The following is a 26,218-nucleotide window of genomic DNA, read 5'->3' on the forward strand; positions in this document are numbered from 1 at the left end:
CCAGGTCCTGACACCTCTCTGGGTGGGGACAGCCCCACATCCACCCCCAGGTCCTGACACCTCTCTGGGTGGGGACAGCCCTACACCCACCCCCAGGTCCTGACACCTCTCTGGGTGGGGACAGCCCCACATCCACCCCCAGGTCCTGACACCTCTCTGGGTGGGGACAGCCCCACATCCACCCCCAGGTCCTGCTGCTCTGGCCTGTCTTCCTGCCAGTCTCAGCACTAAGCCAGGTACATGGTGCTCAGGAACCTGCTGTCTGGGAAGATCTTTGCACATCCTCACACCCAGGGGTGCAATCCCCAGCAAGGAAAGGAGGAGGAGGAAGCACAGAGAGCCCTGCTGCTCCTGCAGCCCCGGAGAGTTGGAGAAGCTTCTCCCTTGCCCAGGAGCTGGGCACCACCAGGGCCTTCTTGCCATGGGGTGCCCTGGGAAGTGTGTCTGAGTGCCTCAGAACTCAGCCAGCATGATGTCACTGTTTATAACAGCACGGTGCTCTGTGGGAACTGCCCTGGTGTTGGCATGCAGAGGAGTGGCAGCATCAGGCTACACGTGTGCTTGCCACAGGCAAACGGCACAGTGAAGCCAAGAGCTACCCTCCTCTTCCTCTCCCTCCCCTCTGAGCATGTCCAGCTGCTTTTGTCAGCCAGGGGTGGGTGCCCTGCCCAAACATCCCCCTGGGGTGGCTTCCTCTGGGAGATGGGGCCAGCCAGGTCCAGCCAATTTGTGACCTTGGGAGTGGTCACAAAGTGTTGGGTGTGGGGAGAGCAGAAACGACACAGGTCTGTGGGTGTCAGGTGTTCCCAAGGGAGGAAGGATGAGGCCAGAAAAGCTCCCACATGCTGCTGAAGCAGGCAGAAGGAGGGAGGAGAGAGGGGTCCCAGGACCCTCCTCTCCCCATTGCCAGGGCTCTGTGCTGCAGGTCTGTGCTGCCAGACCAGCGCTGGCAGGGCACCAGGGTAACACCTGCCCCTGTACTGCTCTCTGCTGCTGTGCCCAGGGGAAAAGCCACGGGCTCAGCAGAGACTGAATCCTCCTTGCCTAGTGCTGCAGCCAGGTCCCTAACCTGGTCTGCGTCATCCCACCCTTGAGCCAGGCAGGTGTCCCTGGCCCCAGGTCCAGACCAGTCCCAGACACATGCTGGCACAATAAAATTCCATCACTGGTATTTAACATTACATTTAGCATCTACAAAGGGAACCCAGAGGACTCCTGACCCTCCTCCCGTTGCTGCGCTTATCCCCTGGCTGGGGGAGCCCCCAGGGCCCAGCCTCCCTGTGCCCACCCAGGCCCCTGCTCCCTGCCCATCTCCTGGGCGCTCTGCCCGCCTGCCCCGGCACACGACAGCCACCCTGTGATTTCTGCAAGCTGCCGAGATCTCACCTGCCTGCTGCTGATGTGCTGGGCAGCAGCCTAGAGCCTTCCCTGCTCTCCCCAAAACCCTGTGCTTCCCCAAGGGGTTTGTATATCTCTCCTCGCTCCAATTTAACAGGAATAAAGAGGTCTGCTTCTTCAAGGCTGGATGCAGGCACACCTCACGGCCCTGGGGAGCCCCGGGGGGATGCTGCATGGAGCAGAGGAGGGCCGTGGGCTCCCTGCTGTGCTGGCCCTTTGCAGTGGGTCTGTGAGGATGTAGCTGGGTCATTACCTGGGGTGAGTGAAACCAGGGGAGGTGTAGACCTGCCGGAGCAGAGACAGGATAAATACTGCTGCATGCGCTGAGAGCTGTGTATCCGAGGCTGCTTTATCAGCATAGCTCAGCGTGCTTCTGCAGCTGGGTGCTCTGTGCAGGAAGCCAAGCATCAATGCTGCTAGCCACGCACCAGTATCTGGTGCTGTTGCCCCAGTGCTGCTGCTGGCAGAGGTGCTGGGGAACAAACCAGTTGTACTCCCACCAGCTCAACGTTGCCAGCGGGGTCCCCCACGTACCCTGAAGACAGGACAGCTGCTGCCAGCTGTGCTGCCCAACAGCTTGGATTTGGGTGTGTGTCCAAGTGTCTGCTCTCCAGGCACAACCTCAGCCAAGGGACTGTAATGAGCAGAGCTGCAGAGGGTGGAGACCCCTGCATGGCACACACGGCAGCCCAACACCGCAGGGCTCATCCAGCAAGTGAAGAACATGTTGCTTCTGAGGATGGCAGAGGGATAGGAAGGACCCGCTTGGTGGCACAGTGCTTAGAGGGGTTGGCTTTAGCACAGCTGCTTAGGAAGGGACCATCACGCTCCAGCAGAGCCCAATGGTGCTCAGGGCCAGAGAGCAGAGCTGCCAGGCAGCGGAGGGGAGCAGAGGGCTCTGCGGTGCCAGCCTGGCTGGAGACCCACACTGTCAAACAGGCCTGGAGTGGGACATCTGAACCAACAGGAGACTGCTGGACCCTCTGGGCACCTCCACCACACCCCATTTTTCTGGCCTGCAGTAGCAGATCTTCCCCTGTGGCAGAGGAGGCTGCAGTCCCGCTCAATCCCACACACCTCCCCAGAAAGCTGGGAACTCCCAGGGCCGCAGTGAGCTCGATCTCAGTGGCCTGCTCTGGGGAAGTGCTTTGGTCTCTGGGCTGCCAGAACTGGCGGGGGTGCAGCACCTCTGTCCCTCGCCCAGGAGCTGGGAGCAGGTGGCAGCTGCCTGCTCCGCAGAGCCCACAGCACCTCCGGGCAAGCGCAGGAGCGGGCCAGGCTTGCTCTGCTATAGGGAGTACTTCTGGCCTTCGCCAGAAACAAGATTGAACCCACCAAGACTGTCATCTGCAGCCTTGCAGGCGGGGAGCTTGGCATCTCCATGGGGTTCTCCCTCGGCCCGGGCTGGGCCATCCTCCCGGCACTTCCATCTGGGATGGGACAGGAGCCTGGAGGAATATATACCTCCCTCAACCCCGATATCCCCCATTGCTTCCACGCCGGCTGGGAAGGGGGCCCGCTGCGAGTGGCACAAGAGTATTTATGCCCTGTTGTGGGACAGCAAAGTCAGATTGAGGGAGTTACGGGCCAAGCCAGGAAGGGCTGAGGACACCACGAGCAGCTCCTGACTGCGAGCGCTGGGACCGTGTGGGGCAACACACCCCTGTCCCCAGGAAGCCCCTGCAGGGTGGGGGCCTCTGGCAGTACCCTGGGAATTAATCTTGTGGGGGTGTCAGTAAGAGGCTACAACAAGCCCCACGGAGCGCGCAGGGGTGTCTCCCACCGAGTGATCGCCCCCCAAGCCCGGTGGGGACAGGGCCCCGTGCGGGAGGTGCTGAGCAACTCTCCCCCCCGCACCCTGCGAGCGGGGGGTGCGGCAGCTTCTCCTGCGGGCTGGAGCAGTCCCCGGCCCGAGCAGGGACAGACGGGGGGTCCCGGGCTGACCGAGGAGGGGAATCGCCCTCTCGCACCCCCCCCGCGCCAGCGGGAAGGGCGCGGGGCCGCGCTGCCGGCAGCGCTACACCCGCCTTTGGGGGGTTGCTAAAAGCTGCCGCGAACGGCTGCGCCGGGACAGTCCCGCGGGGGAGCAGCCGGATGCTCCGGGATCGCTCGGGGGGTGCGACCCCCCCCCCCCGGCGCCGAGCCCGAGCGCCACGGCCCAGCACCGGCACCGGCAGCGCCCCTGGGCTCTGCGTGGGGCGGGGGGGAGCCCGGAGCCCCAGGGCACGGCGCGGCTCCACGGGCGCCGGGACACCCCGTCCCGTGCGGCGGCCGCGATCACGGGGACCGGGCCGGGACCGCCCCGCGCGGAGGGGGGGGTCGGGGCGGGCCGGCCCGTCCCCCCGGCGCAAGGAGCCAATGGCGGCGGCGGGCGCGCGGGCGGGCGGGGCCGGCGGGGCGGGGCGGCGGGAACCAGCGGGCGGCGGCGCGGCCGGGAGCGCGGGCGGGCCGGAGCGGGGCCGGAGTGGAGCCGGGCCGGGCCGGGCCGAGCCAGCGGCCGCGCCGCCCCCGCTGCCCTTTGTTGTCTCGGCCGCCGCAGAGCCCCCGGCCGGCGGCAGCGGCGGGCCCCGGCCCCGGCGGGCGGGATGTCCCAGGAGACCCTCCTGGGCATGGACGAGGGAGCGCTGCGGAAGCTGGTGAGCCCGCGCTGCCCGCGGCGGGGCCCGGGGCGGCGGGTCGGGGTGTGCCCGGCGGGGCCGCGGTTCGCTGCGTCCCGCGAAGGGCGGGGGGGTGGCGGCCGTCGGGGCGCGGGCTGCGGGGGCCGAGCGGTACCACGGACCCGTCCGCGCCCCCGCAGGTGGTGGAGCTGCCGCCGCCGCCGCTTGGCCCGGGGGGAGCGAGCGGGGCCGCTGGCGAGGAGCTGCTCGGGGGGTCCCGGGCAAGCAGCACCCGGAGGGACCCGGGCTGGCCTGGGCCGGGGCTCTGGGCGCGGGTGAGCTCTCACACAAGCCCCCGTCCTGTCCCGGCGGCTCCGGGGAATCCGGCCCTGCTGCGCTGAGCCGCGCTCGGCCCTTCGCTGGCACCCGCGCTCGGGCTGTAACATCCGTCCGGCGGCTCCGGCCCCTCGGCCGGCGGCTCCCGCCCGAGGCGTTCCCCGCTGCCGGCCCGGTTACCTGCTCGCCGCTCTCCCGGGGCCGGCTGCCATCTGGCCCGGGTCTCTGCTCCCGCGCTGCCTGGGGCTGGCTCGGTGCCGTGGGCTGCTCCCCAGGCTCTGTGCCGGCGTGTCTGGGCAGCAGCTGCTGGAGCAACGTCCGAGGCACTTCCCTGCTCCATTCGTTTCCCCGGGAGTAAGAACGAGAGCTGAGCCCTGGCCTCGAAGCTCCCGCGCCTGATGGGCTCGTGGTGGACCCCAAAGGTGGGCTCTGACCTGCTCAGCCAGGGCTGTTGTGCCGGGAAGCCCTACAAAGTGCTGCCCAACTCTGGGCAGACCTGCCACCTCCCCTCTAGCCCTGGGGCACCAGGGGCTCGGGGCCGGGGCTTTGCTGGGAGCCCCCGGGGGCTGAGCGCGGGTTTGCTTAGGCCCGCACTGGGCAGTGGTTCCCGCAGGAAGCTGAGTCAGCCGGGAAGGCACGTCTGTGGGAACAGGAAAGAGTCGGGGTGCTGCGCCACCAGCGGGAAGCAGGAGCTGTGCTGTGCCCTGGGGGGTCCTGACGTGCCATCCTCTGCCTGCTCTGCGTGACAACGTGCAGACCTGCCCGCTGTTCGTGGGCTGAGGAGCCTGCTTGCTCTCAGTGGGGTGACGTCGGGGCCAACAGGGTCCCTGGAGGCGCGGGGATGGGCGGTCTGGGTTTCTGTGTGTCCTGCCAGTGCTCCAGCTCTGCCATGTCCCGGCTGGGGTCCCCGGGCTAAGACAGAGCCCTGGGAGCGGAGATGGGGTAGGTGTCAGGTCTGTGGTGTAGCTGGTCTCCAGCCCGCCTGGGGAGGTGGATCTTACCCACGCTGGAAGCGCCGCTTCTCCCCGGGGCTTTGTCTTTGACCTGCCGGAGCTTTGCATCCCCCAGCACCCTGCTCGCAGCTCAGGTCTCTCTGTGCCTGTGCGGCGCAGGCTGGGGAAAGCCTGCTCCCAGCTGACGTGAGGCGGGGAAGGAATTATTTTTCTTTCTGGTTAGGTTTTGGCTCCACTCAGCTGGAAGAGGATTAGCCCATATAAGGGAAAACTGCCTCTCCTACTGCTTCCTCCTTGTTCCTCGGCTCTCCCCAGCCCTCCGCTCTGGGCTGCTTCTCCTCCTTTCTCCCAGCAAGTGAGACCTTGTCAGAAGTGTGTGACGTCCCTGGGGGTCCTGGAAGAAGGAGGCTGGGGGATGTGAGCAGATCCCTGCAGCCCCTTCTCCAGGACCGTTGCTGTGCTGGCTGGGCTGGGAGCTGCAAGGGAGTCTCTGCCCCTCATCTCCCTCCTGTAGGCTCCCACACAGTTCCCTCTCCAGCTGCTTGCTGGTACCCCAGTCCTGGGGAGGCCAGCTGGGATGAACCTGTGGTGCAGCATGAAGGTGACCCTTGGAGGACCTTGGGGAGGGAGCTGCGGGGAATGGGGTGGGTGCTGCTGCAAGGTGGCCCTTAGCTGGGTGTCTGGAAGCTGGGGGTTATTCGAGCACTCAGGGCTGTGATGAGCTCCAGGCTGTGGTCTGCTGGCCTCAGGCTGGGGGTTACTTCCCTCTCCTGGCCCCTCCAGATCTCGGGCTGGTTAATTAGACTGGATGCAAACTGCCTTGCAGGCAGATGCAGGGCAGGCTTGAGCTAGGAAAGTCACGACCATGAGATCCCTTTCTCCTTACACCTGGTGGCCTTTGGGCAAGGCTTCAGTGGCCCCAAGGAGTGTTGCATCCCTGCCGTGTCCCTGTCACCCAGCTGTCCCTCCTGCTTTCCTTTTCCTGGAGGCAGCTACACTCTCTGTGGCTCCTTCCAAAGGTGGCAGTGAAGCCTGGGGGTGCAGGAGGTGCTTGATGTGCCTGGCTCCTGTACCCAGAGCAGTTTCCCTGTGGCCGGGCTCCAGTCTCCCAAGCGTGCTGTGCTCAACTGCTCCAGGGACCTGGATGGATGCAGGGCTAATTATGGCCCTCCCAAAGGAGCTGCCAGCTGTGCTGGGGCTCTGAACACTAATGAGCTTGGGCATCATTGGGAAAGCAGCCCACGGGTGCCTTGCCAGCACCCTTTTCACAAAGCCACTTTGTGTGTGTGCCGAGGCAGGCGTTTGCTTGTAACCATTAATTTGCTGCTGGCTGGGCAGGGCTGGTGGGGCCCTGGCATGTGCTGATCCCTGGGCTGGCCTGTGCCAGCAGGGTTGGGCCCCTCAGCCCCTTCCCACCCCCTGGCTCCAGCTGTGGTTTCCGGCACGCTCCCTCTTGCTGCTGGCCACAGAGCCTCCAAAGCCACTCATTTGCCTCATCCTTGTTCCCTGCTGACGTGGGCTTGGGATGAGGCTCTTCCTCCTGCCCTGCTGCAGTTTCTCGTGCAGGGTGAAGCCTCCTGGAGCTGGCAGGCAAGTGTCATGCAGCACATGGGTGCCAGGGTGTCCCCTGCTGTGGGGTGTGCAGGGATGGTGTTCTGTTGTGTCCCCCCGTTCCCTGCGCACCTGGTTCCTGCGGTTGCTGCCACCACCCCCATCGCCCTGACCTGGCTGCCAGCGCCGAGCCATGCACTGCCAGCAGCTTATTTAGGGAAGGACTAGAGTCTTGGCTTCCTGGGATGCGGTTAGAGGAGTGTTTTTCTGTCCTCAAGGCCTTTGCGTGGCTGTAGAGAGAGCCATGCTTGCCACGGGGCCTCTGCTTCCAGCCCCACATTTAGTGCTGGACCAAGCTCCATCGCTCCCCCAGCCCATTGCTGCCTCCCACTGAGTAGCAGAGCTGGGCTTCCTGGCCAGCCAGGGTGTCTGCTGTCTCTGCTGGAGCAGCAGCAGGAAAGGCCTTGTCTCGTGCCTTTGTCCTGGCAGCCAGCATCCCTGCCTGCAGCAGCATCCCCAGGGTGCAGGCAGCTGCCCGGGCCAGGCAGGCCTAGTGCAGACGGGAAATGGGAGGCCCATGTGGACGGAGGGGCTGGTTTCCGCCCTGACATCCCCCTGCCCTGGCAGCACAGTGGCTCCAGCTCTTCCCAGCCGCTTCCCTGCCCTTGTGCCAGTGGAGGTGCCAGCTCCAGACAAGAGCCTGGGGGTTGCAGGCCCCAGCTCTGTCCAGGAGGCAGATGCCCGTGCTGCTGTGGGATGCAATAAGCAACTGCAGCGTGCTGGGAGGGATGGCACTGCCAGCTGGTGTGGCAGGGGCTGCCAGGGGACGAGGCAGCACCTCGGCTTCAAGTGGCTGCCCCCGAGGTTACATGCATTTTCAGCGCCAGGCTGGCTGGGGGTCAGTGGTCCTGGGGGTCAGTGGTCCTGGCTGCTGAGCATCCTGCCGGAGTCTTCCCAGCTGAGGAAGGATAACGTTCCCGGCTGGGCCTCGAGGCTGGCAGGAGCTGGAGGATCACAATTTTGGCTGGCACTAGAGGTGGTACATGATGGCTCTTGTCTGCTGGCTTCACTGGGATGGAAATATCCTTCCCTGGTCCCCAAACCTCGAGTAGGGGGGGCGAAGGGTGATGGCTTTGCTGAGGACTCTGTGCAGGAGGGTTTCTGTGGGCAGGTGGTGATGTGGGTCCCTCGGCACTGCTCAGCCTGGGTCCAGCTGAGGGACCAACCCTGGATTCCTGCTGCAGCAGAACCTGAAGAGCCCGGATGGGTGGCCTGATGGTGGCCTGTGGGACTGGAAGGGAGGGGACTGATACTCTTGTCCTGTTGCTGCTCCCAGCATGCAGGGGCTTGACTTGCCGGGCAGCTGCTGTGGGTCACGGGGTTTATTTTTAACGAGCTCCATGGGAAATCGCCTCCTGGGTTCCCAGCGCCGGGTCGGTCCCGATGTCCCACAGCAGGACAGTGGGAGGACAGCGGGGCCGTGCCTGCCCTGGCTGGCCTTTCTGTGTGGATCCGGCTGCCTTCTGCTGCCATTCAGCGTGGGGGGGGCCTGTACGTGGTCCCCTCGAAGCACTTGGGCCAGTGGCAGGACTGGGGCTGTGGACCTGATCTGGAAGAGGGGAGGCAGCTCTGGGTGCCCATGCCAGGTCCTGGTGGGTGGCCTTGGGTGGGCTGAGGAGAACTTATGAGAGGTTCGGGGTGGGGGTTGTGACTGTGCTTTCCACATACAGTGGGTTGAACTTTGATTTAGGACAAATCCCACTCAGGCTTGGCTCTGAGAGCCGCCCACCATCCCCTAGCGCTGGGGGAGGGCTGCGGCGATGGGAGGAGGACAGACTCTGCTGTCACCCCCTGTTGCTGGAGGGTCTGGCGTGGGTGGGAGAGCTTGTCCCTGTGCTGGTGGAGTGGTGGGGCAGAGCTGCAGGGAACTGACCCTTGAGGGCTACACGGGCCACCGACAAGCATTCATGCCACACACCCCTGTCTCCTTGCCCCTCACATGCATGCAGGTCTCAGTGCCGCCACGGCTGCTCCCAGCATCCTGCCCGGGGGGGCTGTGCCCACTCCCCGCGGGGACAGGCAGTGCTGGGCAGCGTTCGCTGCGCGCGTGGGCCCCGCCAGACAGATGCCCCATTGTGTGGCGTGTGGGCAGCCCGGGCAGCTGGGCGGAGGCGGCACAGTGGCTGGAGCCGGTGCTGAGCCCCTGCCCTCTTGCACCCAGTTGGAGGCGACGCTGGATCTGGCTGAGCGGCGCCGCATCCGCTCGGCCATCAGGGAGCTGCAGCGGCAGGAGCTGGAGCGGGACGAGGAGGCACTGGCATCCAAGCGCTTCCGCCCGGAGCGCGGCAGCCACCGACAAGACAACAAGGAGAACTGGCCACGGTGAGTCTGGCGTGGCGCTGGGGTCCTGCTCACCCCCTGCTTCTGCTCCAGGGGACGGTGGCTTCGATGCCTGGCCCCGCTCTGGCTGGGACAGATTTGGGTGGACACAAGGGTGAGAGCAGCCCAACGGCGAGTGGCTTGGCACGCGTGGGGGGCCCATTGCCTGAATTTGCTGGTTGCCCACGAGGGGACTTTGCTCCCAAGTACCCATGGCAGCTCCCAGCCAGCCGCTCTTGCCACTGCGCAGGTCCCAGCACCTGGAGGAGGAGCAGCAGACAGCCCTGGCTGCCTTGGCCCGGCAGCTTGAAGCTATCACTGATGTGGAGGAGCTGACCAAACTGGTGAGTGACCGTGTGCCGGGGCTGACCGTGTGCCGGGGTGACCCTGCTTCTCTCCTGGGTCTATCCCTCTTGCAGCTGCGGGCGGCGGGTGAGTACGAGGAGCGCAAGCTGATCCGAGCTGCCATCCGCAAGCTGCGAGCTGAGGAGATCGAAGGTGAGACAGTCCCCGCATCCCAGGGCACTACCCTAGAGAGCCCAGGGCATGGGCAGCTCCTTCCTAAATACCACCTTTGCTCCCATCCAGCCGCAACCCTGGCTGGGAATGCACAGAGCAGCCAGAGGGACAGCAGCGAGCCCCGCACTGTGCCCAGGGACGTGAAAAGCAGCCGCAGAGATGATGCTGAAACACCAGCCCTGGCTGGCAGCCGGACGGGTGATACCGAGCTGTCAGCCATGACCGGGAGCAGGGAGAGCCACAGCGAGGACAGCACTGAGCCCCAAGCCACGACTGGGAGCGGGGAGAGCAGCGAGCGGGATGATGCAGAGCAGCGGGTGCTGGCTGGGCCAGAGGAAAGCGGCTGCGTGTGTGCTGCAGAGCAGTCCCCTGCCCAGGAGCCTGAAGGCTCAGCGGTGAGTGTGTGTGGCACTGCTGGGGGGACAGGACCACTGAGGACCTCCTCGCCTTTCCCCTGGGCTCCTGTCTCAGCCTGTCTGGGGCACAAACTCCAGGGCATGCCAGGCTTGCCCACCCAAGGGACCTGGGGCAGGTGAAGCTGGGGTCTCTGGGGACGTGGGGACGCAGCAGTGGTGAGCTGGGGCTTGGGGGCTCAGGCCTGGGTGCCCCTGGGCTTCTCCCTGAGGATGCAGCCTGGGGTGCGAGTGCTGCGGGCAGGGGGTCTGTGGGCCCTCTCGGTGCACCTGGTGTACCCCTGCCTGCTGCGGCTCTCTGGGGATGGTGGTCTTTGGAGGTGACGGCCGCTTGTCCTGCCTGTGGCAGCTGCCTGCACCAGGCCCCTTGCACAGGCAGAAACCTTGATTCCCCCCATCCCGCTCCCCATGCTGGTTGTTCCTGCTGGCCTTTGAGGGGCCGGGGCCCACTCTGGAGCGAGGCTGGTGCCTGCCAGCCATGGTGGGGGCTCTGGCCAGAGGAGGGATGAGCTGGCGGGCAGGGCTGTCCTGTGCAGTGATGGGGACCCCGCAGGGGACTGTGGCTCTCGTGGTGGTAGGAGGTCCCTGCAGAGACACCATGCGGGGTTGCTGTTTGGGGAAGAGGGTGGGGAAGGGAGAAGCAGTGGTTATAACCACAGTTGAGTGGGAAGGCGTGGGTCCCCGCATCCACCTCCATTCAGCCCAGCTTTGCCCTCTGCCTGCCCCAAGGCCGTGGCAAGAGCCTGCAGGGGGGATGTGGCCCAGTGCCACCTTTCAACACTGTCTGTCTTCCCCATCCGGATGTGCTGGGACATCTCCCGAGCAGCCGATGGGTCTGTCCCGCTCTGTCCAGCTGATTACTCCAAACCTGAGGCTCTTTCCCTTAAACAGTGGTTGCAGTGGTACCTGGCATGTTTGAGTCCTGGTTCCCCTGTGCCCCCTCGGGGTACAGGCCCCTCTCCACCTTCCCCCACCCTGGAGCCTGCAGTGCTCCTAGAGACACTGACACAGCCAGAACTGGTGCCCTGTGCTCTGACTGGTGACACCAGGACACCCTGGCCCTGCTCAGGTGTGTGTTAGGGACATACCTGTCACCTGCATGTGGTCCTGCGCCCAGAGCATCCCATTGTTGGCCAAGCAAAGCTTCTCATGCCACAGGCAGGGACAGGGTGATGCAAAACTAGGTGCTTCCTGCCCCACGGAGCCCTGAGGTGCCTGGGCTGGGGGACAGGAGGGGACAGGGGCACTGGGCAGGGACTGTCCTCTCCTCACGCTTCCTGGCATCCATGCTGGACAAGGTTGGTGTACTCTTGGCCCCACACCAGCCCCACACAGAGGAGTGCCAGGAGCCCCAGAGTGCACAGGGTTTGGGCCTCCCCTTCAGTAGACAGAGCACCTTCCTCCCTGCCTGGTGGAGACTGTGGGGTGTGGGGACACTTGTCACCCTGCCAGCCTCCTGCAGTGACCCCTGTGCAGGGGACGGCTTGTCCATCCCCCGCAGTGTGCAGGCAGGGACCTGGGTGGCATGAGAAGAGGCCATAGCCTGTGGTGTGTCCCTGGCTGGGCGGCAGGGATGGGACAGGGTGACCGGGTCAGAGACCAGAATGGGTCTGGCCCTGCTCTCACCCGCTGCTTTCCCCAGGCCCACAAGCGAGATGATGCAGTGGAGCAGGAGCAAGTCCCAGCTGGGATGCAGGAGCTACACAGCCGGCAGGCAGGAGACTCCCAGAAACCCAGCACCCAGGGTGAGTCCCCGTGAATGCCAGCGGCAAAGTCCCATCTGGCTGTGTGCCTGGGGCCAAAGCAGCACCAGGGCCAGCTGCGGGCAGGGATGGGAGGATGGAGAAGGCAGCATGGCATCTCCCAAAGGTGCAGGCAGGGGAGGTGGGTGCCTGGTGGGGCTGCAGGAGCAGGGATGCTCTGCAGGTAGCCACTGGCTTCCCCCATGCGAGCCTCTTCTCTCTCCTGCAGCCATGGTCTCGGGGACCCTCGTGCTCCTGGAGCTGCAGCCGGCCCCAGAGCACAGTCCAGAACCTGAAGATGGTGGTGAGGAGCCAGAGCGGGGCCAGCCGTGCTCCCCAGGCACTGCCCAGTCCAAGGGGCAGCACCAGGCAGCCTGGAAGGAAGCGAGCCTGGGCAGCCCTGCCACGGCCCAGGAGCCCGGTGCAGGGCAAAGCCACCAGCTGGAGCAGCCCCCCCTGGGCCAGCCCAGCGCTGGCCGCCAGGGCAGCCAGGTACAGAACTGGTGGCACGGGCTGCGGCTGCCACTGCCCTCTTCACTGGGGGCTGGCAGTCCCATGGGTGAAGGCAGCTCGATGGCATGGGGTGGGGGGGGTGTGTGCTCCCTCCCACTGACTGCTTTGCCCTTTTTCCTCCCTGCAGCTTGGTGCCGGGGTGCGTGGCCAGGGGCCGGGGCTGGTTGGGAGGCGTGGGGAGCTACCAGTGGGTAAGTGCAGCTGCGTGGGGAGGGAGTGCTGGGGCCGGGGCTGCCCCCCAGCTGGGCAGCGCTGCCCAGGGGCCCCCGCTGCCCCTCTGCCCTATGGCACATGCATCCTGGCAGCGCAGGGAAGGGCGTCAGCCCTGGGGATGTGACTTAAGCCCATGCAGGCTAGGGCAGGAATGTGAGGGCAGGACACAGCCAGGCCAAGGGCCGTCCCCAGCTGGTGACCATTTGCCACCCAGCCGTGTGGTGGTGGTGCCGGGGGAGCGGGGTGCCAGGCAGGCTGTTTACCAGTCCCCCAGCTCCAGGCTGGGCGGCAGCAGGGCCATGAAAGGGAATTGATGCCGGCAGCAAACCCCGGCCTTTTGCATTCTTTGTCCCAATAAGGCCGGGAGCCGTGCACTGGCTGGCCCTGACCCCCCCCAGGGCCGCACTCACTGGCCCAGCTGGGGCCCAGCACCCTCCAGGTCCTCCCCACAGCCTTGAGGGATTGAAGTGGCCAGCAGCTGCCCTCTTTCTACTGCTGGGAAAACTGTCCCAGCAGCTGTGCTGGGAGGAAACAAAGGGGGGGGAAAAATAAACCAAATAGAAAGCAGCTCTCTGTCTCCAGGGTCAGGGTTCCCACTCAGAGCCACCCTTGCAGGCAGAGGTCCCCTCCCTCCAAGAAGCCCTGGGGGGCTGCTGGCTCCTGGGAAGGCAGAAACCCCAGGGAGATGCTCTGGGCGGCGGGGCTGCCATGTGGCACAGGCCCAGGGCAGAGAGAAGCATGCAGGACCTGCCTCCCCTGGGGGCTCAAACCTGGGTGCTGGGGCAAGGCTGACCCCCACCACTTGGACAGCAGCGACTCCGTCCCCAGGCCAGAGCGCTGCCTGTTCAGTGCCTGTCTGTACCCTGGCTGGGGTGCTCCCTGGGTGGAGCCACTGGGCCCCCTTGCCCTCCTCTCCAGAGGTGATGCTGGGCTGGCCCTGCTATGCCAGGACCTGACGGGTGCAGGGTGGTCCTGATCTTTCAGCACAGCCCACTCACTGCCCTGCTGGGGCACAGGACCCCAATCTCTGCCTTGCCCTCCTCTGCGGTGTGGTTTGGCACTGTGGGGCAGAGCCAGCTGCCTGGGGTGCAGGGCAGACTGTGAGCACTGGTGGATTTTGGCACTATGCTCTGGGGAGTGTGGGGTGACAGGGAGGGGGACCCCAGGGTGCTTTGCTGGGTGGGGACGGCAACAGCACCCTGTGCTGTGCTCACCCTCTGCTCCCCATGTCCTGTTCCTTGCATATCTGGCCTGTCCCTTCCCAAGTGGCAGCGCCCACCCAGGATGTAGCGGGGACCCCGGCCCGCCTGAACACTCACCGGTGGGAGCAGACGTCCTCCTCCCTGCGCCTGGCGGTCCGCACAGGTACGGTCCCAGCGGCGGCTGCCTCCGCTCTCAGCTTCCCGGTGGCAGGAGGTCCCCAGCGGAGCCTGGGCAGGCACACAGCTCTCAGTGGCTGCCTGCTGCTGGCTGAGCAGGGCTGGCTGCTGGCTGCCCACCCGCTCCCTTGGCCCCCGCCCAGCACCCATCCCTTCCCACCGGGGTGCGCAGGCAGCCAGGCCCCCGCAGGAGACGGGGGCAGAAGCTCTGAGGGGCTGCAGCCCCCCAGTGGGGACAGCACGCGCGGCGAGGCAGCCGGGGGGTTGCATGTGGTGGGGTCTCGGGGGGGGGCAGGACACATGCATCGTGTGGGCACCCTGGGGGGCAGGGCAGGGTGCATGGTGGGGCACCCTGGGGTGGGGGGGGCTGCATGCAGCGTGCGGGGCTGGGGAGGGGGTTGCAGCATGCGTGGAGGGGACGCCCCTGGGTCGCTGCAGCCCCGCTGACCCCCCCACGCCTGTCCCCCACAGAGCAGAGCCCCGACAGGCCCCTGCCGCGGGCCGCCTCGGTGCGGGAGCGCGCCCAGCGCTTCACCCCGGCGGGCCCGGGCCCGGCCCCCGGCTCGGCGGCAGCGGGCGGCCCGGCGGGGGCGGGCGGCGCGGGGGGGCGGGCCGGGCCCGGCCAATGGCAGCGGGGGCCCCGCACGGCCCCGCCGGGGCCCGCTCAAAACGCGCGGGGCGGCGGCGGCGGCGGAGCAGAGCGGCGCCCGGCCCCGGTCCCCGCCGGCCTCGACGGCATGAAGACGTTCGTCACCATCGAGATCAAGGACGGGCGCGTGCAGCCCCTCGCGCCCCGCGTCGCGGCCGCCCCCGGCAGTCAGCGGGCAGGTGGGCACCGGGAGCGTGGGCAGGGGCACCCGTCGGGGGAACGGAGCGAGGAGGATGGGTAGGGCAGGCAGGTGGCATCTGTCAGCGGAGGGAGCGGGGAAGATGGGCAGCGGGGGCGATGGGATGGGGAAGGTGGGCGGTGCAGGCAGCTGGGCACCGTAGGGATGATGGGCACGAGTGGGCATCGCTCCCGGAGGTGGGACCAGGAAAGGTGGGCAGGGGGCACGTGGAGGCAGCGGGCACCAGCAGGCAGGTGGGTCTGGCAGGGCCGTAAGCACAGGGACAGTGCTTGTGTGGGGTGATACACGCAGTCAGGCAGCGGAGCACATGGGTGTCAGTGGGCAGCTGGGCACTGACAGGGTGCTGGGTGCCAGAGAGCGGGTGGAAACCAGCAGGCGGGAGGGCAGTGACAGGCCAGGCAGGCACTGATGGGACACATCAGCAGCAGAAGTGGCATTTAAGTGCTGGCAGCCCAGAGGCTGAGCATGAGTACTGCCAGAAGAGCAGATGCCATGGGCAGGAGCGTGCCTGGCAGCCTTGCCCTTCGGCAGGGATGCTCAGCCTGCTTAGAGCATCTCAGTACTGGCCCTGCATCCTGTCCCATCCGCACTGTCCTGACACACTCGTGCCTGGGGTCCTTCCCCAACTCCCTGCACCGTTCCTGCAGCCCTGCCCCATCCTCTGCCCCATGTTAGTGCTCTCCCCCCACTGACCTGCTGGTCTGTGGGTGTCCATACTGTCCTGCTCTGCCCCATCTCTGCTGCTGCAGTGTCTGAGCCAGCCTTGCCCCTGATCCAGCCCTGCCTGCCCACAGATGTGGCTGGCTCGGGATGCTCCTGGGCCATCCCTCATGCTGGGGGGGGCCTTGGCTCCAGCTAGAGCACTGCGGAAAGTGCCCTTCCTTGGGGAGGAGGATGAACCAGGGTGGTGAGGGGGGCTTGGCTTCCCTGTCCCTTGGCTGTCCCCAGAGCCCTTCCCCTGTGCCAGAGTTCGGTGCCCGCTGCAGAGGCAGGATGTGTGCAGCAGCCAGGCAGCCTGGACGGAGCCGCTCCCCCGGCGCGGGGCTGAGCCTGCGGGGCTGGGGCTGGGACAAACCCCGTGTGCCTCTCGCTCCCCTTGCAGAGGTGACCCTGGGGCTGCGGAGCACCCCCATCCGCATCACCACCGTCCCCAGCAGTGTCAGCAGCGTCTGCAGTGTCAACAGTGTCAGCAGCAATGTCACCAAGGTGAGTGGCTAGAAGGGCTGGGTGCCATGGGGCCGTGCCCCCCCTTGGGCATGACCTGGGGGGTCCTGGGCTTGGGGTGGGGAGCAGTGACCAAGGCGGGCAGGTTGGTGCTGGCAGCACAGTCTCAAGGCTCTGGCCGTGGTTGGTTTGGGGTTTTGGGGGGTTTTTTGTTTTTTACAAGGTGTTTTAAGAATGTGTGGATACCCAGCCCCAGCCACATGAGCCCCCTGCACTGTGGCGCCACGTATGCAGATACTTGGGGGGTTGGGGGAAGGTGGGCTCAGAGCCTTTTGCGGGTGTCCCTCTGTTTTAAACACCTTTTAGGGTGGCAGCAGCTCAGAGAAAAACCCATCACCACCCACCCCTCTGTTTTCCCTCCTGGAAATGGACCTTGGATGTGGCGCTGGGGAGCCTGTTCAGTAAGGGCTCCCCGAGGGTGTCTGACCCACCCTGGAGCTGCAAGCTGGGGGTCCTGCTTCTTCCTGCTTTGCAATCCTGAACTGGTAGCAAAGCAGCAGCCCCAGCCCACCTGGCCTGGGAAGGATTCTTGGGTGCAACTGGAAAAAAAAAATAAAATCCTTCTGCTCTGTTTTGGGGGGAGAGGGGGATGTGGCCCCCCCAGGTGCTGGGGGCAGTGGGGCTGAGTGTGCACAGGAGGCAGCTCCGCGCATGCAGCCCTTCAAGTGCTTTTATCTGCTCCTGGCCATCTAGGGTAATACGAGGCACTCGCGCACGCGGCCTTGGCAGAAGCTGGATGTCAAGTGTGCTGCTGCCTCGCTTGTGGCCCTGCGTGTGCCTGGCTCGCCCAGCTGCCTCTGCGGGCACAGCACCACGAGTGGCCATGGCACCACCAGTGGCCCTGGCATCGCTGGCTCGCTCCATCCTTGCCTCAGCCCTTGCCAGCATGAAGCAGGCGCTGCCCACAGCCTGGCAGGGCTGTCCTCAAGTGCTGCTTGCACTAGCCAGCAGGTTCTGCTGCCCGTTGGCAGCTCGCTGCCTGCAGAGGGGTGACTTCCCCGTGCTAATGCACTTGGGCAGGCTTAGCCCGAGCAGCCTGTCAGCTCTCATTAAGGTATTAGCAGCACTGCCCAGTGGGGCGTGGGGCTTGGGACCCATCAGCTGCCTGTCGGCAGACGCAGCCTCCAGGTGTGCTGCCTGTGGGCAGGGAGGAGGAGGAGGAGGCGGCAGTGGTGCTGGCAGCCCTGCCAGGTAGGGCTCAGTCAGAGGTGCGGGGAACTGGGGATGGTGACTGCTGCAGCAGGTCCTCTTGCTGGTGGGGGTGCAGCCTGTGTCTGTTGTGCAGGGACCTGGTCCCCCTGGGGCATTTGTTCTGGGTTGGGGGGGAGTGGGGACAGGCTGGGGGTGTGATCACTGGCACCAGCCCGAGGCTGGAGATGTCAGTGTGTTGTGGGTGATGCCATTCAGGAGTGGGAGGGCACTTTGGGCAAAAGGGTGCATGGGTGGTCCCCAGCCCTGGAGCACACCCAGTATGGTGATAATTGAGGCTGATCCCACATGGGGGCCCTACCCCACCTGCTGTGCCCCACAGCCCCCCCCCCGGCTGGTGTCTGGGGCGCTGGCAGCCGCCCGGGGCCGGGGGTGCTGCTCAGCAGGGCTCCCCGCCGTCAAAGCCATCTGGTCCCAGGGCTGGAGACGCTGCCAAGTGTCAGCGCCTGCCTCGGCACCCCTGCGCGGGACCCCCAGCCGCAGTGACAAGAATAGCCCAGCAGGCCCGGGGCTGTGCTGGGCCGGCCTCCAGCCGGGGGTGGTGTCCCGGCGCCCCTATAAAGGGCAGAGGACAGCTGAGCGGGGCTCGCTGCAGCGCCTGCCAGCACTGGTACCGCCACCATGCCGGGGGTCAGCCTGGAGGGGCTGGCGCAGGTCGGAGCGGCCGAGCTGGTGGAGCTGCGGCAGGAGCTGGGCGCGTTGCGGGGGGCAGTGGAGGGGCGGCTGGAGCAGACCCTGCGGCAGGTGCAGCCCCTGGCACGGGCGCTGCGGGCGCTGGAGGAGGAGCACCTGGAGCTGCGGGCAGAGCTGGCGCGCCTGGGCCACCGTCTCGACCTGCTAGTGCTGCGGCTGGGGCCGCAGGAGACCCCCGGGGAGGACCTCAGCACCCTCTTTCTGGAAGCACAGGACCCTTGCGCCCACTTTGAGGGCACCGAGGAGCCCGGCGTCCCCGTGGCCCATCCGCCAGCTTTCTCCAGCACGCGCCAGCAATCGGCCCTGCACCTCTCCGGGAGCAACAGCGGCGTGAGTGCGGGCAGCCCTGCCCCACGGCAGCACCCAGCAGGGGGGTGGGAGGGTGGCACTGGCTCGCAGGGCTCCTGGTGGCCCCCGGGCTATCTGAAGCTAAGGCGAAGCCCCTGGCATGAGGTGGGACCGTGGCCGCGCTGCACAGGCGGCGCAGTGTCACAGGCATCTGCCACCATTTGGGCTCGCTGCTGCAGGGAGCACAGTGCCTGCCTGCTCCGCATTGCCGGCATGCCGGCCGGGCAGGCGGGCTGCAGGCAGCTGTCCTGTCCTCGCCCGCACACAGCAGTGGCAAGGCACAGGTGGTGTGGTACAGGCGCACGTGGCTGGCGTCACCTCCAGCTGGCAGCTTTGCCGTGGGCCGGGTGCTGGGCTGGGCCAGCGGGGTGCAGGATGGGGCCAGGTGTGTGGTGGGGCTGCTTTGGCCCCCACTGGCACCTCCTCTCTGCTGCCTCCATGCCCTATTCCGGGCCTGGCCTGCTGCCTGCCATGCATTGCTGGGGGGTCGTGCTGAAAGGGACTTGGCGTCCTGGCTTTGCCCTGGCAGGGGCCAAGCTGGCCTAGATTCTGAGCAGGATGTGGGGGAGGCTCTTGATCTCCTGCACAAGCTCTTCTCTCCACTAAGTCCCTTAATTCCCTGGAAATCCCTTGTGCTCCTAACGGCACACACTGGCCTTGCCAGCACCTTGCCTGCTGCTGGGCACAGGCACTGCCCAGCCTGGAGCACCTGGGCAGCCCCTGCTTGCTGGAGGGGCCTGGCAGCCTCTGGTGATGAGGGGTGGGGAATATTTGGGGTCGTTTTGGCAGCCAGACTTGGGAGTAGGTCAGAGAATGCTGGGCCCCCCCAGGGCAGGGGGTGCTGCAGGGGGGGATGTTGCACTCCCCTGCCTGCCTTGGTTGCCGCAGATGCCTGCGGCTGTGAGCTCTTATGCTGCATGTTGGCACACCTCCAGGGTCCCTGCTGCCCGTGGCACCGGGCAAGTGTCAGGGCAATGCGGGGCTTGGACCCTGAGCAGCATGGGGGTGGTGGCCAAGCTGGTGGGGGCTCAGTCGCTTGGTACTGTCCTTGTAGATGGAGCCAGAGGTGGTGGAGCAGCCCCAGGCGCCAAAGCTGGAGCCGGAGCTGCCCAATGGCATGGAGAAGGTCCAAGTGAGAGAGCTGGAGAGAAGGAGCAAGCTGAACGTCGAGGAGCTGAACAGGATTGAGGATGAGGATGTTCTGGATAAGATGGTACCTCTTCTGCCACCGGGCTCCTGGGGGAAGGCGAGGGGACTGTGAGCTGGTGGCAGAGGAGTGATGCTGACCTCCACCTCCTCCTGCAGCTGGATCGGACAACAGACTTTGAGGAGCGGCGACTGATCCGAAACGCCATGCGGGAGCTGCGCCAGCGCAAGCGAGGTACTTGGGGACGGTGACTGCCACGGGGGTTGGGGCTCTGGAGGTGGTGGTGCAGGTGGAGCTGGCAGGGTGCTGGGATGGGGCTGTCCAGCTGTGGTGAAGCAGGAGGGTGTGTTGAATCTTCTGCTGCATCCCTGGCTGTGCCAGGCTGAGGGCGTCATCCTTCCCGCAAGCTGGTTCTGGGCTGGCAGCACTCGGCAGGACCCCCTGTGTGGTGGGGACCGTCCCTGCCACCCCTGGCTTTGGCTGCTGACACTGTCTCTCACCTGCGTTTGCAGACCAGCGGGAGAAGGAGCGGGACCAGCGGCTGCAGGAGATGAGGAGCCAGGCTACAGCAGGAAGGGCCGGCCACGCCACGGAGACCACCACCACACAGAGCACCCAGTCGGCCGACGGCTCGGCACGCAGCACTGTCACCAAGACCGAGCGTCTCGTCCAGTCTAGTATGGGCTGGGGTGGGGGGGCGCAGGGCTCACCTGCCCAGCACAGCCAGTGTGCCAGCCCTTCAGGAGGCTGTGCAGAGTCTTGCCCGGTGCTCTGCCACCACAGCTTCTCTGCCACTCTTGCCGCTTGTCCCGGGTCTGGCTTGACCGCTCTGGGAGCGGGACTGTGGTTCAGGGCTGAGTTTTGCTGCATCTCCTCTGGCTTGCCAGAGCCTGCCTGGGGATCTTTAAGGTATCTGCTCTGGTGGCTTCCAGCCCAGTTCTCTGCCCCGCTGGGGTGGCAGGGGCCTTGTCTGCACCTTGGGCCTGTCTCCTGTCCCCTACACCTCTGTTCTCCCAGTCCCTGGGTGGCTCAAGCCAAGAGTTGCTGCAGGGGACTGAGGACGCTCCAGCTCCCCACTCCTTTGCACTGGACTCTTTGCTCTGCCTGGCAGGCACATACCATCTGTCTCCCCTCTGCCTTCCCTGGCCATGGCTCTGCCTCCTGGGACTTCTCCCTGTTGCGCTACATGTATGCAAAGGTGCTTGGCAGTGGTGGGTGCTGCTGCCCCCGGCCCCAGCTGATCCCCTGTTGCCTTGCCCCCTGCAGGCGATGGCACCAAGACCTCCCGTACCACAACCATGGAGTCGAGTTTTGTGAAGAGATCAGACGGTAAGGGAGCCTTTGCTGCCCTTTCCCTGTGGGATTCTCTGGGTGTAACCACAGGGGGATTGCTGCCACTGAGCCATCCCTGCCTGTGGTGCGGGCAGAGCCCCCCACCTGCCTGGTGCCACTTCCATCAGCTCCTGCCCAAGGCCTCTCTCTTTCTCTCTCTGCAGATGGCAACAGCACATTCGTTCAAACCAAATCATCCTACAGCTCCTCTTCCAAGAAGACAGGCAGGTGAGTGGTGGTGCCTCCCCGGGGCCAGCCCCAAGCAGGCGCTGTCAGCCGTCTGCTTGCACAAACCCTCTCTGCTCAGCTTGCAGTCTCCCCATGCAGGGATGTCCCCAGAGCTTCCTGGTCCTTGGGGCATGCTCGCTGTCTCCAGCAGTCCCCATGGGTCACTCCATGGGCCCAGAGACATGTCTGCCAGCCGGGGACCTTAAGCCACCCCTCTTCTGTCCCAGGGACATGGAGGTCTCCAAATCTCCAGGGCTGGCGATGTGTTGAGGCCACCATGTGCCCTTCCCCAGGCTGCCCACGGCCCCCATAGCTTTGTCTGTCTCTCTCCCAGCATCTTTGACCGTGAAGATGAGAGTGTCTCCAGGCAGAGCAGCCTGGCTGCGCTGGAGCGACGCCAGGCTGAGAAGAAGAAGGAGCTGATGAAAGCTCAGAGCCTGCCGAAGACATCGGCCTCGCAGGCTCGCAAGGCCATGATGGAGAAGCTGCAGAAGGAGGGCGGGAGGTGAGGATGGGCCAGGGCCAGGCTGGCTGGGGCAGCAAGTGCCACGCGAATAACACCCTGTGTCTTCTGCCACAGCTCACCAAACCCCGCGGTGGCGCGCACCGCCGTGCAGCGCTCCTCCAGCTTCGGCGTGCCCAACGCCAACAGCATCAAGCAGATGTTGCTGGACTGGTGCAGAGCCAAGACCCGGGGCTACGAGGTGAGTGCCACCTCCTCTCCCTGTCCCCTGGGCTGGTCGCTCTGCCCCTCGATAACTCTCCTGTCCTTGCAGCACGTGGACATCCAGAACTTCTCGTCCAGCTGGAGCGATGGCATGGCCTTCTGTGCCTTGGTCCACAACTTCTTCCCTGAGGCGTTTGACTACAGCCAGCTGACGCCCCAGAACCGCCGCCACAACTTCGAGGTGGCCTTCTCCTCTGCAGAGTATGTAGCTCTTGTGCCATTACATGGGCTTGGGGCAGCTCTCCCACCTGCTGCCCAGGGCAAAGTGGGGACATGGGCAGAGGCAACGGTGCTGGAAGTGGGTGCCTGTCAGCATCGTTCCCCCTGTGCCATGCAACGAGGTTTCGACACCGGGGGGAAAGCAGTGGCTGTGTGGGCAGAGCCATGAGAAGCCAGTGCAGCCCCGTCTGGTGTGGCAAGGGTAGGCATGGGGGTCTGGGCTTCCTGGGTGTTGGGCAGAGCACCCAAAGGCAGGGCAGCAGCCCCCCAAGCCCGCCCGGCCACAGGCAGTACATCCCATCCTGGGGTGCCGGGTGCAGGACTGCAGCCCCTGGGGAGCGGGGTTTATCTGTGCCAGGTGCCTCCTTTTATGATTGTGAGGGCTCAAACACCATTGCAGCTTCTCCAGTTTCTTCCCTCCCCCTTTTGCTTCTGGTTTTCCTGGGTGCTGAGAGATGGGAGCGCATCCAGCTGGAGGGCTGGCAGCCAGCCCCTCTCTCCTTCCTTCTGTCTCTCTCCCACCCACTCCTCCTCCCCTCCAGCACCCTGCCCAGGGGCAGGGCCGGGCAGGTGGGATCCCATCCCAGCCGGTGCCCAGGGCGGTGGTGTGAGCTGGGAGCTCCCGCAAGCTCCCTGGGTGCTGTGGTGCTGTTCGGTGGAGCGAGAAGGGGGCCACTTGCCTGGCTCTTGGCGCTCCTGTTAATGGACTTTTTGCCTTAATTGGGGAACCAGTGTGTGGACTTGAGAGAGCCTTCGATCTCTCCGGCCTGGAAGCCAGGTGGCCTCTCGTCCTTCCTCCTCCTCCAGCTCTTGTGAGCATCTTCTCCCGAGCTTCCTGCACCAGGGCTGTGCCGTGCAGTTCCAAGCGGAGCTGGGCAGGAGGGCTGGGCTTGTCCCCCCATCCTCCCAGCGGGTCTATATAGGGGCTATATAGAGCGCCGCTCCGCTCTGGAACCCGCTCCCCGAGCACCCGGCGTGCGAGAACACCTCACTCCTCCTCCTCCTCCTCCTCTTCCTCCTCTGTCTCCGTCTGTCCTTCCCTCTGGACCTCACGCCTCTCCACGCCACTCACCCACCCTTCCCCTCCCTTGCTTGTGCTCCCCCAAATCTCACTGAATGGCCTTGGCACGGCGGTGCCTGGAGCCCTCCTGCCCCTGCATCGCGCACCCACAGAGCATGCGAGAGCAGAGCAGCATCTGCCCGGGGGGGGGGGACGGGAACTGCATTGATCCGTGTCTCTTGTTTTCTCTCTTCCTCCCCTCCCCGACTGGGCTGCGGTCACTGGCTTGCCCCTCTCTCTCCCTGCCCCCAGGAAGCACGCAGACTGTCCGCAGTTGCTGGACGTGGAGGACATGGTCCGGATGCGCGAGCCAGATTGGAAGTGTGTGTACACATACATTCAGGAATTCTATCGCTGCCTGGTCCAGAAGGGGCTGGTAAAAACCAAAAAGTCGTAGCCCATTTTCACCCCCCCGGGAGCGATGGTGAGAACCTTCCCCTCCAAATATCTGCCCGTGCCCCACTGCTGCCGCTTGGCCGGGGAGTGGCCGCCGCGGCTGGGGAAGAGGCTGGGGGATGCTGGTGGGCGAGGGGCGAATCCTGGCAGTGTTGGCCGGCAGGGCCAAGCTGTGGCCAGGAGAGGGGTGCAGGCAGCCGGCTGGCCTCTGGCCTTCCAGAATAGCACCTGTGGGGATTTGGGGAGGGAGGACCTGTGTCACCCTGGGGGGCTGTTTGCTCTCCAGCCATGGGAGGGTGCTAGTGGGAACGGAGCTGCCGCAGCTCTTCCCTCTCTGCTGGCTGAGGCCAACCAGGGTTTTAGCTGCCGGAGACACCGCTCTGGGTGCTCTGCAGCAGGCATGAGCCCAAGTGTTGTGTTGGTTGGCTGGCTGTTTCTGTGGTGTGGTGTGTGTGCTGCCGGGTGGGGTGAGCCCCCCGGGATGCCCCAGCATCACTGCTTGCACTTGCTGCCTCCTTCCCCCCAGCCCGGGGTGTGCAGGGGCTGTCGGCCCCAGCTGGGGAGGGAGCTGCAGCTGCTGCTGCGGGGCCAGGCGCAGGCGATGGTTCCCTGCCTGCGAGGTGCTGCCTGCTCATATATGGGCAAGAGTGGGGAGCCTGGAAAGTGTGACTCAAGGCTTGGGTCCTGCCTCGTCTTGCAGTGTTTGTGCCTGTCTTCAGGGGCATCCCAGCTGGCGCTGGAGCTGCTGCTCCCCGGGCTCCGCACAGCACCAGCGCACCGGGGCCCAAACAATGGCTTTATAAGGGCAGAGCCACTCTTCTTGCACTGCCGTTGCTTTGCCATCACCCCCTGAGCCGGGGCTGGCAGTGACGGGGGGCCTGTGGAGCTCAGGCGGGGGCTTTCCCAAGGCCCTGAGCATGGCCCACCCCCCCCCACCCCAGGAATAACAAGGTGTGGCTGGTGCCAGCCAGGCCACGGGCTCAGAGCCTGTTAACTGCAGTGCAGCAGAGGCTCCATGGGAGAGCTGGGGCAGTGGGGTGCAGGAGCAGGGTCCTGGCAGAGCCCTGGGCCAGGGAGCTCTCCTTGGCCCTGGTGCTCCCCAGGGGGCTGGTGGCAGCAGAGGGTCCCTCCTTGGCTGTGCCGGCTGGAGTGGGCTGTGCTGGGGGCTGGGGTGTGCAGCCTGGGGAGAGGGCGGGGGGGGAGTGTTGTGGTGGTGGGTGGCAGCTTCGGGTTCAGACCCTCCTTAAGCTCAAAGCTGCCCAGTGCACCCTGTCACCGGGGCAGAGCCTCTGCTGGAGGGTGGCCCTGGGACCAGAGCAGCTGGGCTGGCCATGGCATCAGTGGGGGCTGCCAGTTAGCACCAAGCAGCCCCTGGGTGCTGGCGCAGCCGCTGCCCTGCGTGCTCATGGCTGCATCGGCCATTATCTGCAACAGCAGCCTGGGTTGCTCCAGTGCTGTCTGTCCACTGCCAGATGCTGGTACCTGCCATGCTCCCAGGCCGGGCCAGGGCAGCAGTGGCAGGGTTGGTTCTGTGCCCCACCACCAGCCCTCAGCAGAAAGGTGAGAGGATGGAGGTGGCCAGTTCCCCTCCAGACCTTGCCTGGCTGTCACAGTGACTACCCCAACCATGCTGGCAGCCCTCTCGAGCTGGGCCCCACCCTGCTGCCCAGAGAGCCCCAGCCTGGGGAGAGAGATGGCACCTTCAGGGTGAGTGATGCAGGCAGAGTGAGGGCAGGGCTGCAACCCCAGTGAAGGGGCAGTGGCAGAGCCCAGAGGCTGTGGGGATGGGAGGTGGTAGGCACAGGCCAGTGCTGAGCTGGCTGAAGCTGGGTAGTGCCCACCCCACTGCTGGTGCTGTGCTGGGCAGGCAGCCCCCCAGGCTCTGGTCCAAGATGAGGGTGGGAACCAGACTGACAGAGCTGATGGCAGGCAGGAGAGCACAGCCAGGGCTTTTGGCAGGAGTGATGGGCAGCGTGTGACCAGGCCCCCCTGCCTTTCCCTGGACCAGCTGGTGGGTTTGAGGCAAGGGCCCAGCATAGACATGTCCCCCTGCTATGTACCAGCATCAGCTGGAGGAGGAGGGTGGGCACAGCCTGAGCAAGGGGTGAGTGCCAGCACCAAAGATGGCTGGGGCAGGCAGCATGTGCTCTTCCTGGCCCCAGGAGTGGCAGGACTGTGGGTACTGAGGGGTGGGCAGGAGCTGAGCAGGGCTTAGAGCAGCGGTGCCCAGTGCCAGCCGGCCCTGGGCAGCATGGGTCCCCCGTGCCAGCCCCCACAGCAGGGCACCTGCCCAGGGCTGTGCTGAGGGCTGCATCTCCACAGGACGCTGGTGGACTGCGTGCCCCTGGTGGACTCCAAGTGCGTCTTCACCTACGTTCAGTCCCTCTACAACCACCTGCGTCGCCACGAGTTGCGCATGCGGCAGAAAGAGTGCTAGAGCCTGCCCTGCCTGCCACCCTGCTGCCCCCTGCCCTCAGGGCTGCCAGGAGGCAGGGGAGCTGCCTGCCCCAGGAGGGTCTGGGGGGGGGGCCACGGGACTGGTGCTGGGGCCAGGGCGCTCTGCAACTGGGGCAAGCCCACACCTCTGCCTTGCAGGACCTCCCTCTGCCCTGGCTGGCTGCGGGCTGACCCCACGGGCAGGGCAAAGCAGGGCCAGGCAGGTGCTGCCGGGGATGCGCCCCAGCTTGGCTTGCCTCCCGCGCTCCAGCATGTTAAGTTATTTGTTCTCCAGGAGCTGTTTGTCCCGTGGGCAGCACCCCTGTGTCCCCGGGGAGGTGCAGGCATGGCTGTGCCC

The 26,218-nt window shown here is 65.7% G+C and overlaps 1 protein-coding gene across 2 annotated transcripts; it reads left to right on the forward strand.

The window, feature by feature from the left end:
- Positions 1-3,849: 3,849 nt before the first annotated feature.
- On the forward strand, positions 3,850-25,776 carry SMTN (smoothelin). 2 transcript variants are annotated; one of them, XM_074887077.1, is made up of 21 exons: positions 3,850-4,034; positions 9,057-9,217; positions 9,465-9,558; positions 9,634-9,712; positions 9,803-10,128; positions 11,789-11,891; positions 12,118-12,380; positions 12,529-12,592; positions 13,881-13,979; positions 14,465-14,821; positions 15,944-16,047; positions 19,370-19,528; positions 19,621-19,696; positions 19,975-20,139; positions 20,729-20,791; positions 20,959-21,022; positions 21,357-21,527; positions 21,603-21,726; positions 21,799-21,950; positions 23,281-23,452; positions 25,747-25,776. In XM_074887077.1, exons 1-20 carry the CDS (start codon positions 3,984-3,986, stop codon positions 23,423-23,425), a joined length of 2,820 nt encoding a protein of 939 aa, XP_074743178.1. In that variant the 5' UTR covers positions 3,850-3,983; the 3' UTR covers positions 23,426-23,452; positions 25,747-25,776. The 2 variants fall into 2 exon arrangements, with proteins under 2 accessions (XP_074743178.1, XP_074743177.1); XM_074887076.1 differs by having other exon boundaries at positions 3,855-4,034; positions 14,693-14,821.
- The last annotated feature ends 442 nt before the right edge of the window (positions 25,777-26,218 follow it).

This window comes from Strix uralensis, chromosome 17, assembly GCF_047716275.1.
Source record: "Strix uralensis isolate ZFMK-TIS-50842 chromosome 17, bStrUra1, whole genome shotgun sequence".
Classification (NCBI taxonomy): domain Eukaryota; kingdom Metazoa; phylum Chordata; class Aves; order Strigiformes; family Strigidae; genus Strix; species Strix uralensis.

What these genes read in the sequence shown, in the direction of transcription:
- SMTN (XM_074887077.1), top strand. Translation starts at nt 3,984, where the DNA reads ATGTCCCAGGAGACCCTCCTGGGCATGGACGAGGGAGCGCTGCGGAAG. An exon ending in GCGAGCTGAGGAGATCGAAG is followed by an intron (nt 9,713 to 9,802) that starts GTGAGACAGTCC and finishes GCTCCCATCCAG; the next exon opens with CCGCAACCCTGGCTGGGAAT. An exon ending in TCAGCAGCAATGTCACCAAG is followed by an intron (nt 16,048 to 19,369) that starts GTGAGTGGCTAG and finishes CTGTCCTTGTAG; the next exon opens with ATGGAGCCAGAGGTGGTGGA.